General features: G+C 33.4%; 3 protein-coding genes and 2 non-coding genes across 5 annotated transcripts; 2 read left to right on the top strand and 3 right to left on the bottom strand.

Annotated features, from left to right (window-relative positions):
- Nucleotides 1-2456: 2456 nt before the first annotated feature.
- LOC109185300 lies at nt 2457-4925 on the bottom strand. Its single transcript, XM_019335278.1, has 6 exons — nt 4765-4925; nt 4621-4690; nt 4356-4461; nt 4036-4134; nt 3805-3951; nt 2457-3734 (listed from the first exon to the last, which is right to left on the bottom strand). Exons 1-6 carry the CDS (start codon nt 4895-4897, stop codon nt 2457-2459), a joined length of 1833 nt encoding a protein of 610 aa, XP_019190823.1. The 5' UTR covers nt 4898-4925.
- A 94-nt stretch (nt 4926-5019) lies between these two features.
- On the bottom strand, nt 5020-5100 carry TRNAL-AAG. Its single transcript has one exon. It is a non-coding gene; the product is annotated as a tRNA-Leu (tRNA).
- Nucleotides 5101-10261: 5161 nt separating this feature from the next.
- On the top strand, nt 10262-12579 carry LOC109185418. The gene is made up of 2 exons (XM_019335444.1): nt 10262-10987; nt 11726-12579. Exons 1-2 carry the CDS (start codon nt 10343-10345, stop codon nt 12440-12442), a joined length of 1362 nt encoding a protein of 453 aa, XP_019190989.1. The 5' UTR covers nt 10262-10342; the 3' UTR covers nt 12443-12579.
- Nucleotides 12580-19225: 6646 nt separating this feature from the next.
- On the bottom strand, nt 19226-19306 carry TRNAL-AAG. The gene has a single exon. It is a non-coding gene; the product is annotated as a tRNA-Leu (tRNA).
- A 3351-nt stretch (nt 19307-22657) lies between these two features.
- Nucleotides 22658-23920, top strand: LOC109185419 (transcription termination factor MTEF1, chloroplastic-like). Its single transcript, XM_019335445.1, has one exon. It carries the CDS (start codon nt 22752-22754, stop codon nt 23742-23744), a length of 993 nt encoding a protein of 330 aa, XP_019190990.1. The 5' UTR covers nt 22658-22751; the 3' UTR covers nt 23745-23920.
- Nucleotides 23921-27489: the final 3569 nt, after the last annotated feature.

The raw sequence follows: 27489 nt of genomic DNA, 5'->3' as shown, positions 1-27489 counted from the left end.
TTTGGTCCTCCAATTTTACTACATATTACATCAAACACCTCTAAACTTTCAACTAGTATCAATTTAATTCTTATGTTTTATATTACAACCCTGTTTAAAAATTGTAATTTATGTCTCTTACAGATATATTAATTATCTATGTTACCCTTAAATTATTAGTAGTGTAAAATGTTGCACTTCAAAATTTAAAATGTGACATATATTGTTTTCTCCTAATAGGAAGAAGGAGAAATATTGTTGTCAGTGAAATGAGATCAAACGAAGAAAATTGGAGGAAAAGAACATGGTCTTCGAGCAAAGAAAACAGTGGATACCACATTTACACCACTAATCATTCAGTGGAAGAGTAATATATGCCACGTTTTGAAAATTCAAGAACAATATTTACACCACTAATAATTCAATGGTGACATTGATAATTGACATATTTGTGAGGAGCATAAATTACAATTTTCCTTTAAAAAAAAGAAGTAACAAGTGTTAAATAGGTCACTAAATGTATTGGTTTTGTGTAATTGAGTCATTTAACTTAAAAGTGCATAATCAAATCATCAAACAAGCAAAATATGTGCAATTGAGACATTTTTATGATTTTTTTAATGCAATTTAATACATTTTAATCTTTTATCACAACGAGTATGACAAATAAAAAGGCAATTCTAAATATATACCATGTAATTAATATGATGGAATTATACCAAGAAAGATGACTCAATTCCACATATTTTACTTGTTTAATTTATTAATTGCACATTTTTAAGTTCAGTGGCATAATTGAACAAAACAATAAGTAAAATGAGCTAAAAACTGAAAAATTAAAAACTAAAAACTAATAGTTATTAAATTAGTTAACTGAGATTTAAAATGTTTAGTAAATTAATTGTTGAGTAGATTGAAAAATGTAAAAAGACAAAAATATATATATTTATAAAATTTATATATCCTCAATTTTTTTAGGTTGAGGAATACGGCTTCTAGTCGGTCTCCATGGACGGTGTCATTTGAAAAAAAACCAATTGGTTGGAAGTATTCATGTACTATGTTTGTATGTATGAATCTAGCAAGAACAAGAAGGAAATTAGATAATAGGAAGTCTTTTATTCATTGGTTGTGTGTTGTAGAGAAAATATTCTAGCTATAGAGGATAGGAGAAGAGAGCAGAAAATGGCCCCTCTTATTTAATGGCATCCTTTTTCTATCACTTGTAATTTAGTGGGTTTTAAAATACCCCATCAACTCATTTTAAATGGAATTAATGATTGAATGGCCTTTATATAGGCATCCTTTTTCTATCACTTGTAATTTAGTGGGCTTATAAATACACCACAAACTTATTTTAAATGGAATTAATGATTGAATGATGTATTAAATGTGTAGGACAGTACACCTAAAGTATATTCCCTATTGTATATATAGGTTCATATGAGAAGTTATATTAATATGTGAACCTGAGAATCACTTTGCGCCATTTATCTTGATTAGTGGAGGATGCATGTCAATCTATAATGCAATGCACTGCACTGCAAACACAATACACACATTGTGCACCGCATCTTGGGTTGGAATGCAATGCACTGCACTGCAAACACAATACACACATTGTGCACCGCATCTTGGGTTGACTTTTTCCATGCGCCATGTTTTGAGCCTATGCATGATGCAACATCAAGGGTGTGCATAGATTCTCAAGTTCACATAATAAAGTAAGTTCTTACCTGAACATAAACCATGAAATACATTTTTGTATTAAACCAAAACATATTAAGTTATTAACCCCACAAAAATATATTCTTTAATATAAGCTATATATTTAAGGAATATAAGAAAAATGTATTTTTTTGAGAACCAAAAACATACTTCATTCATTAACATTATCAAGGAACAAAACATGAGAGGTAGACAACCACTCCATATAGCCTGACATAGAACGAGACTCTAACGTCAAAACATGGACAGCTCGGTTCGCAGATCTTTTAACAAATATGAACTTCAAACTATAAATCGTAGATGCAAGTTCTTTCACTTCTTCAACCACCATCCCGAAAGCATTAGAAAACCCCTTTCGGCCTTTCCTGCCCCCCTGGATTGATAATCAAACCTGTTGTGCATGGCCTTGATTTGAGATTTAGAGAAGAGAATACTTAATTCAAAGGAAACCCTCAAAATATCAACTTTATATGCGAAACATATTCCTTTTTTTTTTTTGGCTTAAACACAAAATGAACAAAAAGTTTAACTCAGTATTGAATGGATAAGAAGCATGAGTAGCAACATGTAAAACATTGAAAGACTAACCAGATAGCCTGAAAATCTAGTTATCCAGGACATACAGCTGCAGTGATGTTAAAAGCTTGCTGTCATTCGATGCAGCAATTAGTCAACAAAATATTTCTCCCCCACAGATTATGGATCCATGTACTGATTATGCTTCTTAACCATCCACACAATGGAAAATTCTATGCTTTAGCTTTTCGCTTCCCAGGCAAACATTTTCTTGCAAGTGACAATCTAGACCTCGTAGGCAAGCTCCTTTCGTCTTCACTATCATCACTATCCAATACAATCACTGATTCAGGTATTGGTAATCCTATTTCATGTTCCTTAATATTTGTTTCTAGTTTTTCCTCATGGTCTTGTTTAGGCTGCTTCTGATCCAACAGAAAATGATGATTGTTACTTTCTTGAACATGAACCATAGGTTGCAAAGGTTGCCTTTGCAGCCTCACACCCAGATTCTTTTGAACTACCTTTGCAGAATACTTTCCCACGTGCCCATCAAAATCACCAGCTTCCGACATTGCATGCAAGGGTGAGGGTTTAGAATGCAAATTAGCCTTAGAATCAGCAACGTTGTTGAGAGAAATTAAATTCTCCTTGTTATTTCTCTGAGATGAACCCAATGATCCCAAAGACATTTTCCTGCCAGCTAAACCTAACTTTTTGTGCTTTGTGGTGGCAAATTTGTTTAAGGTTCTATCAACAGTGTCTATGCAGCCATGACCAGTGGTTTCTGGGCCTTCTGGCAATAGGAGACTATGACATGAAGCAGAGGAAGGAAACTGATGGGGTACAGATGGATGGGGGATGGTATGCAGTTGCTTGCCACTCTTCTGTTCAGAATCATCATACTGTAGTGACTGCTTCTGCTTCAAACTTATATCCACACTGTCCTTTCCAAATTCACTACCACTGGGATTGGCATGTTTCTCCGTATTGCTGCTATCTCGAGTAAGGGGGTCAGCAGAGCTGCTTTGAGCCTCCTGATGGGATGCACATTGATCGGGCATCAGATTATCCTTATTATTGGAATTTCTTGCATCACCTGAAAATTCTGGTGACATATTCAGCTCAGTCCCCCATAACTTCTCATACTCACTGGATAATCCTACTGCCTTTTTGTTCAATCCTCCAGCTTCAATAACTCCCTTAGCAGAATCTCTCTTCTGCTTTGACCCTCCAGCTTCAATATGATTGTCTAAGAGACAATGAGCAGGGATTCCATTTTCTTCCTTAGTAGTGTCTCCATAGTACTTCAACGCCCCAGCTTCAAGCTGATTGTCGGAGAGACAAGGAACAGGCAATCCAGTTACTCTCTCAGTACTAATTCTATGTTGATTTGATCCAGAAGAATCCAGAGACAACTTTCTGCTAACTCCACATAATCTATTTTGGCTTAGAAAGCACTGAATTGCATTAGATTTTGAAGCATCTGGTCCCTTATTCTCAACCTGCAGCTGGTGGAAAATAAACATCAAAAAGCTTACAAATGGGCATAACAAAAACCAACCAAGCAGTAAACTTTACTTTTTCCATGTCAGGATTAATTCGAGTTTGAATTTCTTGGTGAGAAACAGAAGCAGCATCTTCACTTGCTTGTGCCCTAGCAAACTTTTCTGTCATGGATCTCGCCTTCTGATTAAAAGCTTGTCTATTGTACTTATATTCCTCACTCTGCACACAATCCCTAAATCACAGTCAAAATCTAGTAGGCACCATCCTCCATTCATCATTTTCCAACCAAAAATTTATACTTACCGCATCATGCATTAAGCCATCATCAGGGTTCGGTTCGCTTAACAACAATCCAATGCTCGTTAAAACAGTCGAGATATTCAAGGATGGCTGCCACGCGCCCTACTTGAATTGAAACAATTAATTAAAATGCTAGAGAATAACGAATAAAATAAATCTTCAAACCCCACAATGTTACATTAGCATCAGTTGCTTTTAGAATAGTTCTCATCTACAAAGAAATTAAATCATCCATAAACAAGTATGCATATCTCATAGCATCGTGGTAGAATCAGTGAATTAGAATTTAAAAAGGAATATATGATTATTGAAAAAGGGTTAACCTTTGGAGGAAGATTGAGAATATCCAAGCAAATGCGCCCTCCATTGTCGATATTGGGATGATATATTGGTGTGAGGAAAGTCACAACTGGAGGCTGAAAAGGATACCTAAAATGAAACAAAATCTCAAAATTCAAAGCCGATAAAAGGGGAAATTAAAATCAAAATCAAAATCAATGTAAGAAATCGCAAGGAACACATATATCGACTAAACCTAATTCAGTTACTTAGAGCTCCAGGGTTATCAAAATTTGTTCATAAAATTACCTTTCAGGAATTTGAATTTTGAGCTTAAATATCCCGTTAGCATACACAGTAGCTTCTGGGCCTTCAATTTCTGCAAAATCCGTAGAAAACTTGTTACACTGGCGCCATAAACACACACATATATAGTAGTAAGATAAGACTTACGGGCGACAATGGAGGAGAGAGAGGGCGAGGAAGAAGACGAAAGAGAAGGAAAAGAGGCGCCGTGAGGCGGGTCGGAGAGGAGGAGCTTCAGCTCCCTTTGCATTCGAAGGTTCAGCCTCGCCGCTTGCGCCATTTACTCCAACCCTCGATCGCTTTCTGAGTTTCACAAAATGGTAGAGAGGAATTTGGAGGGAAAGGGGTAGAAACCGGAAAAAAGGAATGTGCGGGGGTAAAACGGTGAATTCGAAAACGAATTGTTGAGAGTGGGATTTGAACCCACGCCCTTTCGGACCAGAACCTTAATCTGGCGCCTTAGACCAACTCGGCCATCTCAACTTTGCATCTATGTTTAACATTTTATTCATAAGTATATAATTTCAATTACCTTTCACTCAACGCCAAATATTTTGCCACCGAAGTTTTGTCATAGTTAATTTTTTATATATATAAAAAACAAATCAATTTTTTTTGTTATATTTATTATTTTTTTGATACATTAGGTTTCCCTATGCTATCTCTTACCTGTATACTCTATACACAAGGAGTCTTCATTACCTATGACGGGTCCATGTTTCCCGCTAACTAACTTTAGAATAATCGGATCAGGGAAAATTATATTTATTTCATACAATTGACAATCGTTAATTGAGATCAAATTTAGAGTATACTTTTATATGGACATTTCACGATTTTAAACATTTTATACTGAATTTTGTCGAATTAATATTCACAAAATATATTTTATTAAATACAAACAAATGTTGAACCACATATATACTTGGGGTTGCTTGTGATTTGTGATTCACTTTTAAGAAGAGAAAGAACATCTTTTTTTTTTTTTTTTTTTTTTTGTTTGAAAGATGGAAGGGAGATACCCAAGCTAAAAAAAAAAACTAGTTCTCTTAGCTCATTTTACGAAGAGCGACGTGCACTTTATTAATCTCTACTTGCTCTAACATTTTTCCGAGTGTTTCTATGATCTCAATCCAGCCACAACAACGTTTCAAAGCAAGCTTAGCCATCTAATCAGCAACTTTGTTGAGCACTATCGGAATATGAGAAATTTTAACCTCTCAATTCCTTTGGAACTATCGTTTGCAATCCTATATCATACTTCAAATGGGCCTCTAGTCTCAATGTATTTGTTAATCCAGTCAACCACCTCTTGCGAATCCACACCTTCCTTTCTCCCATGTCTCAAGAGAACATTTTATTTAGTACACACATACACAAAGAGTTTTACTACATGTACTTCCTAATTTTACTCTCTAAATTTTACTACTTGATGTGGCGAATTCTGATAAGTTATTTTTTTCATGTAAACTCTAATACAAGTGTCTATATTAAAATTTTATGTATAAAAATATAAATTGAGAGGACACAATAAAAATACATTATAGTGTTTTCCCATACACAAATGAAACACATGGCCGGCCTCTTTACTTATGTTCACATTTCAATATCATAACATTCATATCAGACAATAATTTTCACATCAAATAATTATCTAATTAATTTACTCATACACGTGCAACCATTTTAATAACTCAACATTGTAGTCTAGGAAGTAGGAACTAGGATCGATTATTGTCAATTAGAGATCAGTATTCTAACAAAAAGAATAAAAATATTTATTTTTTTCACCAAGCCGCACACACACACACACACACACACACACACAAATATATATATATATATATATATATATATATATATATATATATATATATATATATATATATATATATATATATATATATGCTCAAATTGGATCGCGTATGTGGTTAGTGCGGCCTCTTGAAAAAAGCACCAATAATTTTAACAAAGGCACTAATAATGTTAGGAAAATGCACGACAATGAAATGCACAAATACACCAAAAATGCACAACACACCTAAAAAAAAATACCCAATACCTCCTCAAATCTAATTGTGCATTTCCAAACACTTTGTGGTGCTTATATGCATACCTAATGGTGCGCTTTTTGTGATGCGAACCTAATGATGCATATTTTTGTATTTTTTTGTTGTGCATTTCCTAATATTGTTGGTGCATATTTGCATAATTATTGGTGCGGCCGCACCTGAACTCTGCGATATATATATATATATATATATATATATATATATATATATATATATATATATATATATATATAGATACTGAATCAGGTGCGAAGATAACTTCCCGTGCGGTTAACATAAAAAAATGGACCTTAAGAACACAAACCACACACCTAAAGTTTTAAAATGACGTGCCTTAAGTTTCAACAACTGAGGCACCTTAAACATACAAATCATGCACCTTAAAAAGGAAAACAACGCACCTAAAGCTTTAGGTCGACGCACCATTTTCAAATATTGTGTGCTGGATGCAGAAAGGCTGATGAATAGAGTGTTGCAAAAGAACCTTAGCAAGTGAGTGATTTTTACTTGAGGTACTAAAGAAGGGCCTCCTGAAAATAAAAGTTCCAATCACAGCAACTGAAATTGACAGAAATACCACAACCTTGCCATACTGCTCCCCAAATTTATCCAGCCATCTTTGAAGCTTTGGTTTACTTGGCTCAGCTTCTTTAGTCAACTGCTCAATCCGGCTCAGTGATTACTCTTTCTATGTCTTCTTGGCCTAAATTTCAATTTGAATAAGAAAGATCAATACATTGATTGCTATCTCTGTTCCTCCTTCCAAAGTAAAGAACAAAATAAATAGTAATTTTTTTACAAGATTAAAAGTCTCTAAGGTAAAGCTTGTAATTAATTACATACAACAAAGTAGAAACAGGAACTACATCCCATTTTATTTGTATATTTCATACAGAGAATATAAGAATACAAATCACAGTTATAGATATAAGAAAATATTTTATTTTTTTTTTTGTTTTTTAGTCTACTTATCTTTAACAGTAACGTTTTATACTTGCTCAACATTCTGCATGTACGGCGAATGAGTTGTTTCCAGTAGTCATCTTTATCTGTATGTATTCCTTTGATTTTTTAGATGAAAGTAGTTAGACCTGTAAATTTAAAAGTTAGGGTAAAAAATAATTAGAACTTATCGGATCTTAAGAACGCTGTCTGTATCAACCATGGACGACGAAGATTTTATACTTCGTCAACCGTCTGCATGTGCACTTAGGAATGTTTCTACAGTAGATACTGAGTTGTATTCCTTCTTTTTTTGCCGTAGTAGTTAGATCTGTAAATAAACAAAAAAACTTAGGGTTTAGATCTTGATCTGTAAATTGTTTTTTACCCGTATAAAATCATCAAAACTTACTGTTTCTTATGAAAGGTCTCTATATCGCCATGGTTGCCGAAGATAACTTCCTGTGCGGTTAACACAAAAAGATGCCCCTTAAACATTAAAATGGCACACCTTAAGAACACAAATCACACACCCAAAGTTTTAAAATGACGCACCTTAAGTTTCAACAACTGAGGCACCTTAAACATACAAATCACGCATCTTAAAAAGGAAAACAACGCACCTAAAGCTTTAGGCCGATGCACCATAAGTTCAACAACTGACGCATCGTACCTAAAGCACACACCACGCACCTTAAGAAGAAAAACCACGCACCTAAAGCTTTAGATCGACGCACTTAAATTTTCAACAACTAACGCACCTTAAGCCACACAATACAAAAACAACACACCTTAAATTTGACCTAGATGCAAAAAGATCAAAATGTCACTGCGTTTTTTAATCATTGTTAATCCTGAACGTTAACAAGATCAATGGCTCAAATTTAACTGTACAATCACACGGGAACTTAATTCTGTGTGTGTGTGTGAAAATGAATAGTTTTGAAACTTATTTCGGAAGGCTTAAAGAATAAATTATTTACTAAAAATGTACTTAAAGTATTCTTGTTCATAACTTTACCTTCAATGCAAAATGAACAAAAGGTGAAAAATAGAATTGATAATCTTGACATTCTAATGACTCTAATCGAACAAGTTTACACATTATTCTCATAATTTTATCAATGTATGAAAATTTTTGAAGAAATTTGTAAGTTACTTTTACTATATTATTATAACAATATCTATGCTACCACTAGTAACCCAATTGCACATGACACACTACTAATAAAAAATAAGATAACAAGTATTGAAGATGAAGACAACAACAATGCTATCCAAAAGAGAATTAAGAAGACTTAGAGAAATTTAAACAAAAAATATTATTTATTTAAACTATCATTCTTATACTAAGTATTTAGACTAACGTTATTATAAAACTGCAAACATTTATTTTAGTGACAATTATAATCAATCTCTCATATATTATTTTGCATTTATATACTTTGAATTATTAATTATTAAGTTAAATAGACAAATTCAATATTCAATTACCTATGCATGAAATCTCCTATATAATCTTGTATTGATATATTTTGAATTACTAATTTAAAAATAATAATTGGGCATTATCTCATTTGCCCAATGAAAACTAGTATTTTTTATAAGATCGAAAATTATGCTTTTAGACGTGCGAGGCAATAAGAGGCCGGATAAGGTAGAATATTTTCCCCAACTCTGGGAAAAGTTCATTTAATTTAGGTTAAAAAATAAAATAAGGAATTAATTAATTAATTACAATTTACAAGGACTGAGATATTCTGGTTCTGGAGACCAACCTGATTACAGAAAGTTGGTTAATAATTGAACACATCCTCCAGCAGAATTTAGGAAAAAGAGATTTTGAAGATAAAGAATAAAGATGAAGGGGAGGGGAATGTGGACCAAAAAGAAAGAATAATAAAAGAAGAAAAAGAAAAGGACTTTATTGCAAAATAAATAAATAAAGTAAAAGGGCAAATAAGAATATTTAAAGAAAAAAAAAACTAAATACTAAGGGCTTTGTGATCTAATAGTATCCGGTTGCTCTCTTATGTGAGAGGTGATATGTTCGAGCTTTAGTGAAAAGGATTAGTAGTTTAGGTGACCACATTCCCTTGTATTAAAAAAAAAAAAAAAAAAAAAAACTATGACTGTAAAATTTGACTTGATATTTTGTGCAAAGACGCATTTGTTAGAAGTTATTTAAACGAATTATTATTACACAAGGATATTTTAAACTTCATACTACTTATTCTCTTTCAATTTGTATGTATATCAAATATTGTAATTGAAATTTTCAGTAATTTTATTCCTGCAAATCAAATATTAAAATTTAAATTACAATTGTATTCCATAGTATTCATCTTCCATGGAATTATAATTCTTTTCTTATTAAATTCCATCTCTCAAACCTAACACCCCGTCAAAGAATTTTAATTTTACGCAATTATAATTTTATTTAGACTCCAACCAAACAAAGAAATTTACTTACGTTTAAAATTATGTGAAAATAAAATTATAATTTGCTCCAACCAAACCACCCGTAAAAGATTGTTCGGTCAAATTTTCTTTACAAATTATGTGATTCCTAGCTTGGAGGGTGGGAAAACACTAAATGAGGGGCATTACTGTCATGTGTTCTTCTCCTCCACGTGTGTCGTCCGGCCACCTATATATTGCCAGTAAGAGCAGAGCTGAGCTTTGCTCTTTTGCACTCATGAACAGTAACAATGTTATCCATTTCGGAGTCACAAAAGAACAAAATGTTGTCCCTTTTGGAAACCGCAGCCAAAGAAAACAACGTAGATCTTCTGTACGAAACAATAATCCCAGAAAACCCAAAGATCCTCAAAGAAATCGAGGACACCCCATTCGCAGACACGCCGCTGCACGTGGCGGCGGCAAATGGAAACGCCATTTTCGTGGCGGAAATGATGAGCTTAATGCCGTCTTTTTCCCGGAAGCTGAACCGTGAGGGGCTAAGCCCGTTGCACCTGGCTGTGCAAAACGGGCATCTGGAAACCGCGAGGGAGATGATAGAGCTGGAGGGTGGGCTGATTCGAGTGGCGGGGAGGGGAAAGATGACGGCGATGCACTCCTTGGTCTCCGTTATCGGTAACGGCGACGACAGTGGTGATGTGAAGAAGAAAGTGGATCTGTTGATTGATTTTGTTTGGGCATGCCCTGAAGCCGTTACGGACGTGACGGTTGAAGGCAAAACCCCGCTGCATATTGCGGTGGCTTCGAAGAGTGTGGATGCTTTTAAAGTGCTGTTTGGTTGGGTGTGTAGGACTGGGCAGAATTCTGTGTTGGAGAAGCAGGATATTGATGGCAACAATTTGATGCATTTGGCTGCGCTCACTCATCAAACTCAGGTAACGTTTAATTATGTACCTTAAACTGTACTGTTTTTACTACTTTTAATTTCGCCAGTGACAGCACCTCATCTTCTAGCACCATCTCTGATATAATCTATCCAACCACAACTTCGATAAATACTAACAATAATCATTTTATCTCTATTAAACTTACTTCCTCAAATTATATGTTCTAAAAGACTAAACTTGTTCCTTGTTTTTTTTTTTTTTTTGTGATCAAAATCTCAGTGGATACATTGATAACACATTACCTGATTACGGGAACAACCGTCTCATTGGAAACAACTTTCATGTTCGGTTCTTTTAGCAATTTTTTCGTTGATAATTCTTTTTTTTTTTTTTCCATTTATTAAGGTTCTGGACAAGTGTTTTGTCGTAGCCAATCATGCAGTCAAAAATTTGGTCCATTACGATTCTTTTATTTTGTTCATGCTCATCTCGTCTCTGTCCAATGAAGTTTTGTATGTTGTAGTGGGACATGCCATGTCCCGAAGACTATGAGACACAACATAAATGCACATACACTATATTGTGTGCACTCATGTTGGGCAAATTGTACACATTCTAGTCTGTGTGCATTTCTCTACTAGACTGTATGCATTCATGTTGCGTCTCATAGTCTCATGGGAAGATGCTGTTTCATTTGATTATATATATATATATATATATATATATATATATATATATATATATATATATATATATATATATGGTTCCTTACATATATGCATGCAGGTTATGAGAAGACTAAAGGGGTTTGTGTCTCTAACCAAAGAAAACAAACAAGAGAAAGAAGAAGACATATCAAACCAACATCGCCGCACATTCTTCATGTCCCAAGAGACATTTGTGCAAAAATTCATCCGTGTTATTGTGTGCGCGCACACCGGCATGTCCATGGAAAAGCGCAACATGATGTTAGTGGTGGCGACGCTGGTGGCCACGGCCGCCTACCAAGTCGCCCTCCAACCCCCTAGCGGCATCGCGCCACCAGAAACCCCCGATCCCACAACACCCAAAATCGATTTGGAGTACAATTTCTTCGGATTATCAATGTCAAGCCGTGCCAGCCTATTCAATGTGTTTGTGCCTATGAACACATTGGCGTTGAACCTCTCTTTAGCATTGATACTATTCGTACTCCCCCGTGATTTTGGGAGTGGTGTGTTATTACAGTTCACATTGCTAGCGATGTCGGGTAGCTACATCACAGTGCTGCGATACATATTAGACAAGCATAAACTACCTTTTGTGTTGTCGGATGTTATTTACTGCATGTTTGCTGTGGCTTTAATTGTACACGTTGGAGTTTACCAATTAAGAAGAGATCGGCGGCGGACGCGCCAGCCTTCTAATTTCAACTTGCAGATAGAGACCGTGCTCCGCTCACCTGCCCTAACCACTGCACTAACCCCAAATGCCAATGAATTGAAGATCACTGCAGGGAATTGAATATATTTACTTTGTTTTTTTTTTTTTTGTTTGATGTTTAATTATAATTTTTGGGTGTACGTTAGAAAATTACACTCTATTTGTGTTGTTGGGTATGATGTGTGAAGTCAAAATATATATGTTGGAGTAACTTAACATTCATCATGTATTATATTAACTAGTATTTTCTCGTGCGATGTACAGACACAATTTTAGAAGTATTGTTTTAATGTTATGATAGTAGATATAATTTTATTAAAAATATAAATATACAATGTACCAAGTAATATTTTATTTTTAAGAATTTGAATTATGTTATTAATGTTCATTTAAAAGTTTATTTTTATATTAGTTCCATCCAGAAACACTGTATGTTGACATTTGGGATTGGTGGTGAAAATTAAATGTATAAAAAGTTTGCAACCTAAAATAATATAAGAAGCCATGACATATTTAATCCCAAAGACCTGAGGAGTCAATAACAACAGCTTTAACTTGGTTTCTAGACTAAAGCTTCTAATAATAGTTGACTAAATCTCTTGATACCTGCAATTATTATTAAAAAAAAAAACATATAATGAAAAAGCGCATGAGTCAATACACATAAATGAAAAATATACTGAAACCAAATAGAGCTACTATAAGGTTATAAAAAGCATTAAAACCAACAATACAATGTATGTTGACATCTGGGATTGCTACTGAAAATTAAATGTATACAAAGTTGAACTTAACATAACATTATTAAAAACATAAGAAGCCATCACATATTAATCCCAAAGATCTAAGGAGTCAATAACACCAACTATACATGATGTACTGCTCCAACTTGTCTTCCAGGCTAGCCTCAGATAATGACTCATTAAATCTGGTGATACCTATAATTATTATAAAAAAAAAAACACAAACATATAATGAAATAGGCATGAGTCAATACATATAAAAAAATATACTGAAACGAAATAGACCCATTGTAAGGGTATAAAAAGCATTAAAACCAACAATATATAATAGTGTATATGATGATAACCTTGAATATCGTCCATGGCATAATTGCCCCATACCAACAACCACAAATAGAACAGAACATTTAAAAAAAAAAAAAAGTACTGGAATGCAAAAAGCTTCTCTGTAATACTGGAATGTAAAAAAAAAAAAAAAATACATTCAAATAAAAATTCATTCATGCTGATACTCGCTGATAGAATACATAATCTACTATGTTTATATGCATACCTCTTGGTCATGAAACATACTCCTTGCCCTTTATCGTTTCGCTGCCCTTCCTATCTCCGATTTCATATGTACGCAAACACCTAATGTAGAGAGGTTCAATGCTTAATTGAGATTGTGTTTGTACTGTAAACAATCTGTAATACCCGATGTTTGTATTGTATTTGATTTGATATGAATTCATATGTATTTATAGATTGTAAGGAAACATTGTTTACATATGGTAATTAATGTCATTGTTTGGGAAACCAAAGAGACTGACTGTAAATAAGTACGCGAATTAATGGTAATCAACTCGGATAATCAAAGGTTGGATGACAAAATTTCAAAAGTCGAAATGTTTATACTTCTTAAATGACGGGATTTTTAACAAAATTGATAAAATCTCCTTTGCATACAAAACGCAAGGGTGTTGCTATTTGGACCCCCTTTGACTAAAATGAGGTATAAAGTACATTGAAAATCTAAAAAGGTGAAAATTTATAATAAATACATAGGTGGTGCAAATAGCCTAATGGGTGGTCAAAATGCTATTTACACCCCCTTATTCAAACCACATTTATTAAATTTAAATAATAATTAATTAATTCAAAATTTAATTCATTAAAAAAAAAAAAAAAAAAAAAAAAAAAAAAAAAAAAAAACTCCCCGGTCACCTTCTCCGGTGAGAAGGCAGCCCAGTGGGTTGCCTTCTCACCGGAGAAGGCAACCCAGGTAGTTTCTACCCAACTACCTGGGTCGCCTTCTCCGGTGAGAAGGCGACCCACTGGGCTGCCTTCTCACCGGAAAAGGTGACGCTAAGTTTTTTTTTTTTAATTAATAATTTAATTGTAAATATATATATATATATATATATATATATATATATATATATATATATATATAATAAATATTAGTCTTTTGACCACATTAAATGATGTGGTGTAAATAGCATTTTGTAGTTAGCACCACCTATAAAGTAGTTTGACCTATTATGTAGGTGGTGCAAATAGTAAAAAGGGGGGTGTGAATAGAATTACCCAAACGCAATCGTTTTTTACAGGCGAGAACTTTTTTCCTATTTTTATTCCCAAAAAGGTTTGGGTGATTTTATTTTATATATAAAAATGTGATATGAGCTTTAATTTATTCATTTATATATATAATTATTAATTTAATAATTATTTTGATTTGATTTTTAATTATTAATATAAATATTTGTAATTAAAATAAAAATCTTATCTTATTATATATAATACTCGTAGAAATTAATTCATGATTACATGAATTTATAAATTTGTATGTATTTTTTATCTTGCATCTTGTGTTGTATAAACTCAACAATTTCTTTCACACACACACACACACACACACACACACACACACACACACACACACACACACACACACACACACACACACACATATATATATATATATATATAGAGAAGGGTTCAGGTGCGGGTATAGCTTCCTGTGCAGTTAGATCTGAGCCGTTTGTCAAATTTAGATCAACGGCTCAAATCAATAAAAATTATATATAAAAAAAAAAAGCGTGTCTGGAAGAAAGAAGCATAAGCTAAAAATGGCGCACCTTAAGTGATAGAAACACGCACCTTAAGTGTTAGATCTTAAGCACAAACGCACGCACATTAAGTACAAAACTCACACACATTAAGCACAACCTCATGCACATTAAGCACAAAACCCACGCACTTTAAATATTAACTCACAGACTTTAAGTTTCGACAACTACTGACATTAAGCACAAACTCACGCACATTAAGCACAAAACTCACGCACTTTAAGTATTAACTCACAGACTTTAAGTTTTAACAATTACTCACGTTAAGCACAAACCCACGCACATTAAGCACAAACCTCACGCATCTTATATACAAAACTCACGCACATTAATCACAGATCCGTTCACCTTAATTTTGACCAAGATGCAAAAATTACAAAATTACCACCGCGTTTTTTTAACTTTGGTAATCCTGGACGTTGATTTAAGCGAGATGAATGGACCAGATTAAATCGCACAACCGCACCAGAACCTAATTATATATATATATATATATATATATATATATATATATATATATATATAATTACATTTTTAAAAAAATTTTAATATAATAAATGTTGGGCCAATATATAATTGCAAATTACATTTTTTTTTTTAAATTTTGGGCCAAACCTATCCTATTGCTGCAGCCCATTTACCCAAAACCCATTTACACTTTTGGAGGGAAATTTTGATAGCTAGGATTTTGCTTTATTATATATAAAGATTATATATAAAGAAAAGATAAAGATAAAGATAAAGATAAAGAAGATAGAGATAACTAGTTTTACACGAGTATTGTGCGAATGAGTTAATGTCTAATGTTTATATTTAAATAAGTATTTGAAAGTATATCAATGCAAGATTATATAGAAGAAGTTCATACATAGGTAATTGAATGTCGAATTTGTTTATTTAAATATTTAACTCAAAGTATATAAATGCAAGATAATATACGAGATTCATGATAATTTTCACTAAAATAAATGTTTGCAACTTTGTAAAATTGATAGTCTAAAAAAGATAGTCTAAATAAATACTACTTTTGGTTTGAATTTTTTTAAGTATTCTTAATTCTCTTTTGATTAGCATTGTCATTGTATTCATCTTCACTATTTGTCACCTTTTTTTTTTTTGGTAGTGTGTTATTTGCAATTGGTTACTGTTGGTAGCATAGATGACAGTGTCATGCAATGAGATTGTGGTGTAGGAAGCTGCGGATTTTCCTTGTTGTGTATATGACTCGAATCTTAATTGTACTATGAACTCTTGATCTTACAAACGCATGCTGATATTTTACAGTGGTAGTTTTTCCCTACATGTTTCATGTGAAAGTATTGACGAATAAAATATTAATATTTATTATCCTAACTATAATAAAGTCAAATAGATTTTGGTGAAATTCCCGCCCATGATAAACAACAACGTTTAGTTTTTTTTTTTTTTCTTTTTTACAGTTCAACACTTATATATAGAAGATACATATTTAGAGACTTCAGCCTCTATTCAAATACAAACTGGAAAAAAAAAATTCATACTTCTGTGATCAATGAAGAAGATGTCCGGGTAGTTTATTGTTGCTGCGCAACTTCATCCTCAGCAAACCAGAAAGGCAATTAGGTTGCGTTGTGTGCAGAACTATGTTGTCACTGAAACCCGGGGAGAAAACATCATAAGTCAATAGTGTGTGTTCCATGATCAAGAGGTGTATTATTGCTACATTACCATCTTTAAAGGTATCAAACTCCTTTATCATCATTTACCTCTAATTGTAGATTGTTAGTAATTGAATTTAAAAAAAAAATGTAATCAGGAGAAAAAAATGATGTATCTGGAGAGAAATATGATATTTGCAAGGCATTTTTTACACGTTGTTCAACACACTTGCAGTCATGAACAACCACTTTAAAGTGTTTAAATCTGTGAAGCAATCAATAAAAAGACACTTTTGTATTAAAAAAAAAAAATTGGTTTTGTGTTGGGTTATTTAGTTTTGGTTGTATTATGTAAGAAGAAGAATAGTCTTTAAAAATATTCATTTTTTAAAGTATTGGTTCTGTATAAGTAAATTGAAATGTATTTTTAGTTTTAATATATGTTTTTTTCTACTTTTGGAGTTCAAGTGTTCCATACATGATATCAAACTTTAATTTGCAACATAATTATATAAAAAAAATTGAGATAATAAAAAATGTAATCTATTAGGCAGGATAAAAAAATGGAGATAATAAAAAATGTAATCTATTAGGCAGGATTTTGTACCTCAAGTTGATCCCATACACAGCAAGTTTGATTGCTTTAATTGCTTATATTTCTTATTATCTTTAAAATATGTATTATGTTATTCTCTTTTATTTTCTGTGTGGATTTCTTTTTCAACATGTTTTCAGTTATCGGTCAACTACAAAGCAGCAACAGTTTAATTTGCTACGATTAGAGCTTCTTGGTCCCAATGTCTATTGTGTAGTGTATTAATACACTAGGTTATTATTGAAAACCTTTGAGATTATGATTCAAGCTAAGTATAAGTTTTAATCAGATAATGTAATAAGATGTAAACTTAATTTAATATTCATCAAGTTGTATGGTTTAAATATAAGTTTTTAAATTTTTTTTTTAAAATTCAATTTGTTACACTATCAATACTTCGTGTACATGTTTCATTAAATAAATTTCCTAAGGGCTACATTTCTATTCATTTTACCTTTTATGATATTGTATTTCCTCTTGCTTAGATATAAATTTGAATCAATTAAGTCATATTAACAGTGTAATTTTGATACTTAACATTCAGTTTCTCATTGTTTGATCTTTTATATTAAATGTCTTTTTATTTTTTAACACGAGGAAAAACTACAAAATAGTTAATCTTCATTATGCTGATTATACACACAACTTTATTTTATTTCAATTTTATTTTTAAGAATACAAATTACATTTATAGATATACTATAATAAATTTGCATTTTTTTATTCTAAAAAATATACAAAATAGTTCAGATCTACTTATCTTTAACACATCCTTCTTCGTGACTGCGGGAATAATTAATCTATTTGCTCAACTGTTTGCATGTACGGAATTTCCCGGATCTTCTTCTATATTCCTGTGATTCTTTTTTTTATTTTATTTTTATGAAAGTAGTTATTGAGTGATAGATTAAATAGTTAAGATTTTTATCTAATAACATTAAATGAAAATTTAACAAGAAAATATTCTAAACTTACCGGATCTAAGAATCACTTTGTATCAACCATGGATGACGAATTAATTGACAGCAATCTTGGTCTGCATGTACATATAGCGATGTTTCACACTCAGATCTTGAGCTGTATTCCTTGAATTTTTGTCCGTAGTAGTTAGATCTGTAAATCAAAAAGTTAGGGTTTAGATCTTCAAATTAAAATTGTTTTTTAGCCATAGAAAATAAACAAAACTTACATTTTATTGACGGAAGCTATCTGTATCGCGATGGTTCCAAAATTTTTTGCTCCGATCATTAAGCTGCTATGGCGGTGTGTAGAGGAGTTGTTATTCAATTCTCTGCTCTTCGAATGCTGATCTTAAAGAATAAACAAACTAATAGTTGTCATCTACCAAAGAAATCATCTATAAACAAGTATGCATATCTTATAGCATCGTGGTAGAATCAGTGAATTAGAATTTATAAAGGAATATATGATTATTGAAAATGGGTTAACCTTTGGAGGAAGATTGAGAATATCCAAGCAAATGCGCCCTCCATTGTCGATATTGGGATGATATATTGGTGTGAGAAAAGTCACAACTGGAGGCTGAAAAGGATACCTAAATGAAACAAAATCTCTAAATTCAAAGCCCCCCATAAAAGGGAACAGGAAATTAAAATCGAAATCAAAAGCAATGTAAGAAATCGCAAGGAATTGATTATCAAAATTTGTTCATAAAATTACCTTTCAGGAATTTAAATATATCCCGTTAGCATACACAGTAGATTCTGCCTTCAATTTCTGCGAAATCAGGGTACACGGGGAATTCAAAAAGAAATTGTTGAGAGTGGGATTTGAACCCACGCCCTCTCGGACCAGAACCTTAATCTGGCGCCTTAGACCAACTCGGCCATCTCAACATTACGTTTGATTTAAACATTTTATATATAAATATACAACTTTAATTACCTTTCACTCAACGAGACAACGGCAATATTTTGCCACCGAAGTTTTGTCATAGTTAACTTTTTTTTTTTTAATAATAAAAAAAAAACAATTTTTTTGTTATATATATATATATATATATATATATATATATATATTTTGATACCTTAGGTTTCCCTATGTTATCTCTTACCTGTATACTTTATGCACAAAGAGTCTTTATTACCTACGCCAGGTCCATGTTTTTCAATGACTAATTTTAGGAGGTGTTTTTAATCAAGACTTTTAAAAATTTTCAAAGACTTTAACGAATTTAAAAGTTTGGTGGTATTCAATTTATACTTTTTAAACTCAAAGTCTTTAAAAGTATAATGGTATTCGTTTCAGATTAAAAGTCTACTGGTATTCAAAAACTTATCAAATTTCATGGACTCTATCAGAATATGATTTTGTAGACGTTTTCTTCATTAATATAAATGAGTAAATACCAATTTTGGTCCCACAAGTATTAGTAAAATGACGGTTTTGGTCCACATATTTAATTCCTACCAATTTTCATCCACGACTATTATTTTAGTAGCAAAATTCATCACGTCGGTCACCCATCTATTTAAGACATCCCGAAATCTAAAAATTTTAAGGGCATTTTCGTCATTTTTAACGTAAGATTCCAATTTAAACATAAATAAATTAATTTAAGCCATAAGATCGATCCCAATTCGCGGTTCTCCTTCCCGTCCTACCTTAATTTTAGGATGAAAATTGCGAATTGTGATAGATCTTAGGGCTTAAATCCCTTTATTCAAGCTCAAATATGGATCATAATTTGAAAAGCACGAAACTACCCTTAATAATTTCATATTTCGGCATGTCTTAAACGAATGGGTGATCGGCGTGATGAATTCTGACACTAAAATAATAATTATGGATGAAAATTGGTACTAAAACAATAGTCGTGAATGAAAATTGGTATGAATTAAACATGTGGACCAAAATTATCATTTCGTTAATACTCGTGAGACCAAAATTGGTATTTGCTCAAATATAAATAGATGGGCAAGTTATGTTGTGGAAACGTGCCCACCTTGCAAGATGTGCACGGTTCCATACTCATAATTTTTATATTGTAAATTCATAATTATAAAGTTATATGTTCATAATTGTGTAAATATATGTCTATAATTATAGATCTATATGTTCATAATTTCCGATATTCATATTCTCAATTGTTGAACTCTGTTTTCACAAATCATAGAACTATATGTTCATAATTTGATAACTATACAGTTTAGAAATTATAAATCTACGATTTAGAAATTATGAATCTACAGTATAAAAATTATGAATATGGAACCGTGCCCACCTTGCAAGGTGGACACGATTCCACAGCATAACGCAAAATCCAACCCTTCAATCCTAAACTTTTCAATTTTCTTTACAAATTTTTTTCTTCTACTAAACCAAACAAAATTTTCATCAATTTCTATCAAATTTTTTCAAATCTTTCACAAAACTCATATACTTTTTATTTTTGTCTTTTTATTATTTTCATACGTATTTTTTTAAAAAAAGAAAAAACAGAACAAAAATTTATCAAAACAGCCCCAGGTTTGAACAAAATCACAATTTTTCGAAGGAATGAAAACGAATAAAAATTACGTAAATCTAGACTTAGCAACGCCAACAAGATCAGCATAAAGGAGGAAACTCAAATTTGTAGGTGGAGCCTTGAGAACAACAAATCTGCTAGGCAAAGTATTCACTTAATATACTCTATTTTTGTGACAACTAATATTTATTTAATTTATTTTTTGTAATACATTAATTTATTTATGATTTATAAAAATTTATTTTTATAAGAAAATTATAAATAATGTATTAGTAAAAGTTATGAAATGTTTGTAAGGATGTATCCAATTTAAAGTTTTAATGACTTTTATAGACTTTTTAATATGATAACAGTTTTTAAAAGTTTATCAATGTTTGTCTTACGAATTTTAAAGTTGATTAAAGTTTAAAAATTTACTTATCTTTGGGAGAAGAAAAGTTTAAAAATTTGCAGGAAAATCTACAAAAGTCATTTAATATTCATCACTTTAAAAGTCTTTAAAATTCTTGATTGAATATACCCCCCTTACTACATAGATATTTTAAAATGTTATTATTTTTGTTCTTTATAAAATTGCCACTTTTGTAATTTCATATGCAAACTAGAGATTTTTCTTCCCTAAAATTTTTCCCTATATGACCACGTTAAAATTATGTTTTTTATTTTATTTTATTTTATTTTACAAATGAAATATCGAGACTAAATAAGATTAAAATTAAAGAAGAAACATTAAAATGTACTAAAATACTCATTTACTATTTAAAATTTTAATAGAGTTCAATAGTTTTGTTGCTCTATAGGTTAAAATTGTAACTTTTTAAAGAGTTAGGAGTGTATATTGCAACGGTAAAAAGTTAAGGACTAAAATCACTAATAAGGAACAATTGATGGGCTGAAAATTATATCTTTCCCATATATTAACTACAAGCACATAATATATTAACTGGATACACATAATATACTAACCGCATATACATAATATGCAGCTAACATATTTATTATGTGACTACTATTAACATATTATTATGTGTTTGTAATTAATATATTATGTGTTTGTAGTTAACATATTATGTATCTTCAATTTATTTACATACACGTAATTTTTTTAACTGAATGCACATAATCTAAATGTCATTTTCGATCATGGTACACAAACAATTTGGTATGATTTTCCCAAACTCAATAGCCCATACACAACTCACCCCACGGAAGGCAAATTTTACTGTGGACCATGGTCCAAAACGGTGTCGTTTCTTGTCTGATTACTTATATTTGTATGAGGTATTCAGTTTCATTTTATATACATTGTAGTTTTATTTCGTCACAACTAAAGTATCGTTTTGTTTCAACTACAGTTTCATTTGACATTATACACTCAATATGTGAGTCCTGTTATTGAATTTCATTTTATACACACTGCAGTCTTATTACAACACCACTAAAGTACAATTCTAATGCAACTACGATTTCATTGGGCAATATACACTCAAATATGTGAAATTGTTATTCAGTTTCACTTTATATACATTGTAGTTTCATTACGACACAATTAAAGTATCATTTTGATATTACTATAATTTCAGTTGACAATATACACTGAATATGTGATACCTGTTATTCAGTTTCATTTTATACATACCGTAATTTCATTTCATCACAACTAAAATATCATTTTAATTTAACAATAATATACACTCAAACATGTTAATAGTCAACCCCTCTAGTTCTATGATGACTGATGAGTATTGAGTAGAGTCATCCAAAAAGGCAATGTAATATCCTTTCCCTTCTTATCCTTTTCCGCCATTTCCATGACCTTCCATCAAAAGGGCAATGTAATCACCGCCTCCATGCCTCATACTCTCTACCTCTCTTCCACCACCACCTCCCCCACCGCCACTCTTCTCAAACCCCCACTTCCCGCCTCGCCGCCCAAACTCCTACGCCTCCCTTCTCCACCATCTTCCTCTCCCACCATTTCCCTCCCTCCAAATCCCAAACCTTCGAATACCCACCTTCAAGAAAACCTCTTCTACTTGGATTCCCTTGGCATAGACTCTTTCCATTGCCTCACTTCCCATCCTCAACTCGTCTCCGCCTCTCTCCCCCAATTCAAATCCGCCATTAATTTCCTGCTCAACCTCGACCTCAACATTCATGAAATTCGGCGCGTGTTGCACATGTGCCCGGAGATCCTCACCGCCTCTCTCCCGCATACCCTTCGTCCCGCGGTTACCTTTCTGCTCCGTGAGGCTAGGGTGGAAGGCCGGCACCTTCCCGGCGTGATTCGCCGCCGGCCGCGGCTGCTCACCCGCAGCGTGGAGGAGCAGCTCCGTCCGGCTCTCTATTTCCTGCAGAGTGCTGTCGGAATCGAGGATGTTAGCAAATGCGCCACTCTGCTTTCCTGTTCCGTGGAGACCAAGTTTATACCCAGGCTCGATTACTTCCAGAAACTAGGGTTCTCGAAACGAGAAGCCACGGTAATGTTCAGGAGATTCCCTTCGTTGTTCTGCTATAGTATAGAGGAGAATTTTGAGCCGAAATCCAATTATTTTTTGGTGGATATGGGGAGGGAGTTGAAGGAACTGTTGGATTTCCCACAATACTTTTCTTTTAGCTTAGAAAATAGGATTAAACCCAGGCATAAGATTTGTGTGGAGAAAGGGGTGTGTTTATCATTGCCCTTGATGTTGAAGTTATCCGAGGTGCGATTTTGGGACAGGTTGGAGGTGTGCTGTAGTTCATCTGTACCAGTGAGAACCTCTCCCTTTTGGTGCACCAAAATTGATGATAGTGTGACTTGATAAAACACTAAATTGCTTCTCCATTTGTTAGTTTATATATATGAATGATTTTCTTAATCTAAGTTCTTTCCATGTATTATTGTCTGTTGGAATGTTGATTTACTTGTAGCCCTGCTGGTTGTTGTTAATCTTCTCGTGTGTATGATAATTTAATATGCAAAGTCTATAATGGGGTATGTATAATTCTATGATCTTTCTTACTTTTAGCATGCTGAAGTTAGTAGTTTGATTAAACCTTAATAAGTTTTGTGGTCGTGCACTCTCATCCCTTAAGAGAGATCGGGAGCTTGAACCTCCTCTCGGCCTCTCGTATGGAAAAACCAATCTGGTCAGCGACTTTGCCTCTTAATTGGGCCAGCCCGGTGCGAATGGGGATTAGTCTGAGTATGGTACAGGCTTAAAGGTGTCTCCTACAGTTAGGGCCTGTTCAGGACACCTAATGACTTCTCAAAAAAAACCCTTAATAAGTTTTGTTGTGCCCTTAATAATTTTTTTTTTTTTTTTTTTTTTTTTTTTTTTTTTTTATCATCAAGCAACTATTTGATCGGCAAACTTCAATCCTTAAGTGTGCAAGAGTTTTCTGCTGAACTTATGACGCCTGATCCTATTGTCTATAATAAACTGAACTGCATTGTTACAACTTACAATGGGGCAATTTAGTGATGATCAACCTACATATTGCTAGGATAATTGATAGCATACCATTTTGTTTTTAAGATGTATAAAAAGTTCTTTACAATAGCCAGCAGTCTTTGAAATTATCTGATCATCTGTATCTGTATTCTTAAGCATTCACTTTGCCATCTAAGGCTTGACAGTGTTTTCCTTCCCTTCCAATTCTATTGCATTCCCCTTCTACTATACAGTGTATGTTACCTAAAAAATTAAAACGATTGCCATTATCTTCCTGCCTCCAAGATTGTAGCATCATTTCGTCAAAACTTGATGGGATACAGCCTGCATCCAAGGTACTTTGTTCATCTCTGTAACTCTGAAAGTGTTTTATGTTGAGAAAATGGGGATTCTTTGGACCATTAATTGATTTAAATTCCAAAACATATCATGGTTCCCCTCTGTAGCCCCATTCATTAATGCAAACGCTATTTTTCCTTGATTATGGATTTACATGCTTTTGGTGTAGCACAAATTTCACTATCCCAGTGATTGTGGATTAATTAATTCACTCCTTAGCCACATTCTCTGGTTGAGTTTGAGCTTTTGATGCTATAGTGGTATTAGCTTTATTTCATAGACCAAGTTCAACATCTAATTCACCTTAGTTATGCTTTATCATCCCCAGATGTTAAGCTTTATTTTTAGTTTTGTTTAGGCATTCTTTTAATTCTTTTTGTACCTTCTCTGATGTTTATTTGAGTACTTTCACAGTGAAAATGAAATGTTTGTAGATATTTATTTTGACTTAGTGAATAGGAAGGTATACTTCTATGGTGGTGGAAGTTTAGGTTTCATTTCCAAAGGAGTGTATGATATATGGATGCTGTCATATTGTTGGGTAAACAAAAGAGTAACCCCGTTTGAATTTTTACTTTTTTGATTGTGCATAGTTGGTTTCATTTTCCAGGGGATCACCCAACTACTCTCGCCCAAGCACGCTTAACTTCGGAGTTCTGATGGGATCCGGTGCATTACTGAATTCTTCCTTATTTTTATATGTAGGGTGATTCCAAAAGCATTACTTTCTGTCGAGGTAAACCACAATTGTTTTCCGACATGTTTGAGACAACCCTTCATTAGTTTATCATGTTCATCTGTTTTTATACAAATGAAATTGTTAAAGAGGCATCTAATGATGGTTATTTTGAGATTATTCCGATTTTGATTTCCTCTCTGGGAATTGTCTTAGGATGTCGCTAAATTGAAAGCTTTGAATCCACACTTTCATGGGTTAATTTTACTATGCAGTACACTTTTGATGATTTTTTAAGGCTTGAGTAATGGGTCATTGTATCTTTGCTTTGATGGGGCTTTCCACTTGAAATGCATGCATTAATATGTAGGTTGGAAACAGAAAATTCTGAAATTAAAGGTTTAATAAAAAATGCTTCCTATAAGTAATATACTGATTATTAAGACTTATTTTAAAATATAAAGGCCAAATGGACAGGAATGGATCTTAAGCCAATTCATTTACATTCAATGATTCAAAACTCCTGCTTGTTATATATGCTACTAATTGTGATTATTCATCTTTTGCTTTATAATATGAATGAACTCTGTGGCGTAATGTATTTGTATTTTTATTGTAGTTTATTGACACAAAAATTTACTGTGTGTTGTTTGAACTGAACTTGTGTGGATGAGAGCTTTTAGGAATAGTAATCGTGTATATTCAATAATCAGATAATCATCATAGTGCAGAGAAGTAATGATAAGTAGTCTGTACAAGAGGTGTCCTATTACAAATATAATAGACTAGAAGAGTCCAAAGATGAATATATGACTAATACACCCCCTCAAGCAGACGGGGGACAAAGGACAACGCCTAGCTTGACACGCAGCTCAGCAAACTGAGGCCCGGACAGTGGTTTCGTGAAAATATCAGCAACCTGATCTTTGGTGGAAAGGAAATTCACCTTAAGCTTACCAGCTGCCACACGTTCACGAACAAAATGATAATCTATCTCGACATGTTTCGTCCGAGCGTGAAAAACAGGATTAGCACACAAGTAAGTCGCACCAAGATTGTGACACCAAAGCACAGGAACAGAATTGAGAGACAAACCAAGCTCACTGAGTAATGACTGAATCCAGGCAACCTCAGCCGCAACATCAGCCAGCGCCTTGTACTCAGCCTCAGTAGAGGACCGAGCAACAGTACGCTGCTTCCTGGAAACCCAAGACACCAAGCTAGAACCAAGAAAAATTGCAAAGCCCTGGAAACCCAAGACACCAAGCTAGAACCAAGAAAAATTGCAAAGCCCGCCGTAGACCGCCTATCAACCTGACAGCCAGCCCAGTCAGAGTCAGAGAAGGCATGTATGGTGGTAGCTAACGAACCCGGCAGCCGCAAACCAAGATCTAGAGTCCCTTTAACATAACGCAGAACCCGCTTCAAATCAGCAAAATGCTGCTCAGTAGGACCATGCATAAACTGACAGAGCCGATTCACAGCAAAAGAAAGATCAGGACGAGTAACCAGCATATACATTAGGGAACCAACCAGCTGCCTGTAAGGCGTAGGATCATCAAGCAAAGAGTCATCACCAGAAACTCTCGATACAGAAACAGAAAGCGGAGTAGCCAACGGTTTGCAAGACTCCATGCCAGCTCTACGTAAAACCTCAAGCATATACTGACGTTGAGAAAGAACAACATCGGAACCAGTATAAATAGCCTCAACACCAAGAAAAAAACGAGGCTTGCCAAGATCCCGAATCTTAAACTCAGACGATAACTTACCTAGCAAACTATCAACCAAGCCGGAACAACTACCCAACAATAAAATGTCATCAACATAGACAAGCATATAGGCACGCAACTCACCAGAAACATAGACAAACAACGAAACATCAGTCCGCGAGGGGCGAAAGCCAACAGTGAGCAAGAAATCGTGCAACCGCATAAACCATGCTCTAGGCGCCTGCTTGAGACCATATAATGACTTTTCCAACTTGCAAACATACTCAGGAAAAGAGGGATGAACGTAACCTGGCGGTTGGCGCATGTAAATATCCTCCGTGACACGCCCATTGAGAAAGGCATTGTGCACATCCAACTGGCGCAT

This window comes from Ipomoea nil, unplaced genomic scaffold (genome assembly GCF_001879475.1).
Source record: "Ipomoea nil cultivar Tokyo-kokei standard unplaced genomic scaffold, Asagao_1.1 scaffold1317, whole genome shotgun sequence".
Taxonomy (NCBI): domain Eukaryota; kingdom Viridiplantae; phylum Streptophyta; class Magnoliopsida; order Solanales; family Convolvulaceae; genus Ipomoea; species Ipomoea nil.
The sequence above is the reverse complement of the archived record's forward strand: the minus strand, read 5'-3'. Positions and strand labels throughout refer to the sequence as shown.

What these genes read in the sequence shown, in the direction of transcription:
- LOC109185300 (XM_019335278.1), bottom strand. Translation starts at nt 4,897, where the DNA reads ATGGCGCAAGCGGCGAGGCTGAACCTTCGAATGCAAAGGGAGCTGAAG. An exon ending in TCTCTCCTCCATTGTCGCCC is followed by an intron (nt 4,691 to 4,764) that starts GTAAGTCTTATC and finishes CGGATTTTGCAG; the next exon opens with AAATTGAAGGCCCAGAAGCT. An exon ending in TTCTCAATCTTCCTCCAAAG is followed by an intron (nt 4,135 to 4,355) that starts GTTAACCCTTTT and finishes CAATTCAAGTAG; the next exon opens with GGCGCGTGGCAGCCATCCTT.
- LOC109185418 (XM_019335444.1), top strand. Translation starts at nt 10,343, where the DNA reads ATGTTATCCATTTCGGAGTCACAAAAGAACAAAATGTTGTCCCTTTTG. An exon ending in CGCTCACTCATCAAACTCAG is followed by an intron (nt 10,988 to 11,725) that starts GTAACGTTTAAT and finishes ATATGCATGCAG; the next exon opens with GTTATGAGAAGACTAAAGGG.
- LOC109185419 (XM_019335445.1), top strand. Translation starts at nt 22,752, where the DNA reads ATGACCTTCCATCAAAAGGGCAATGTAATCACCGCCTCCATGCCTCAT.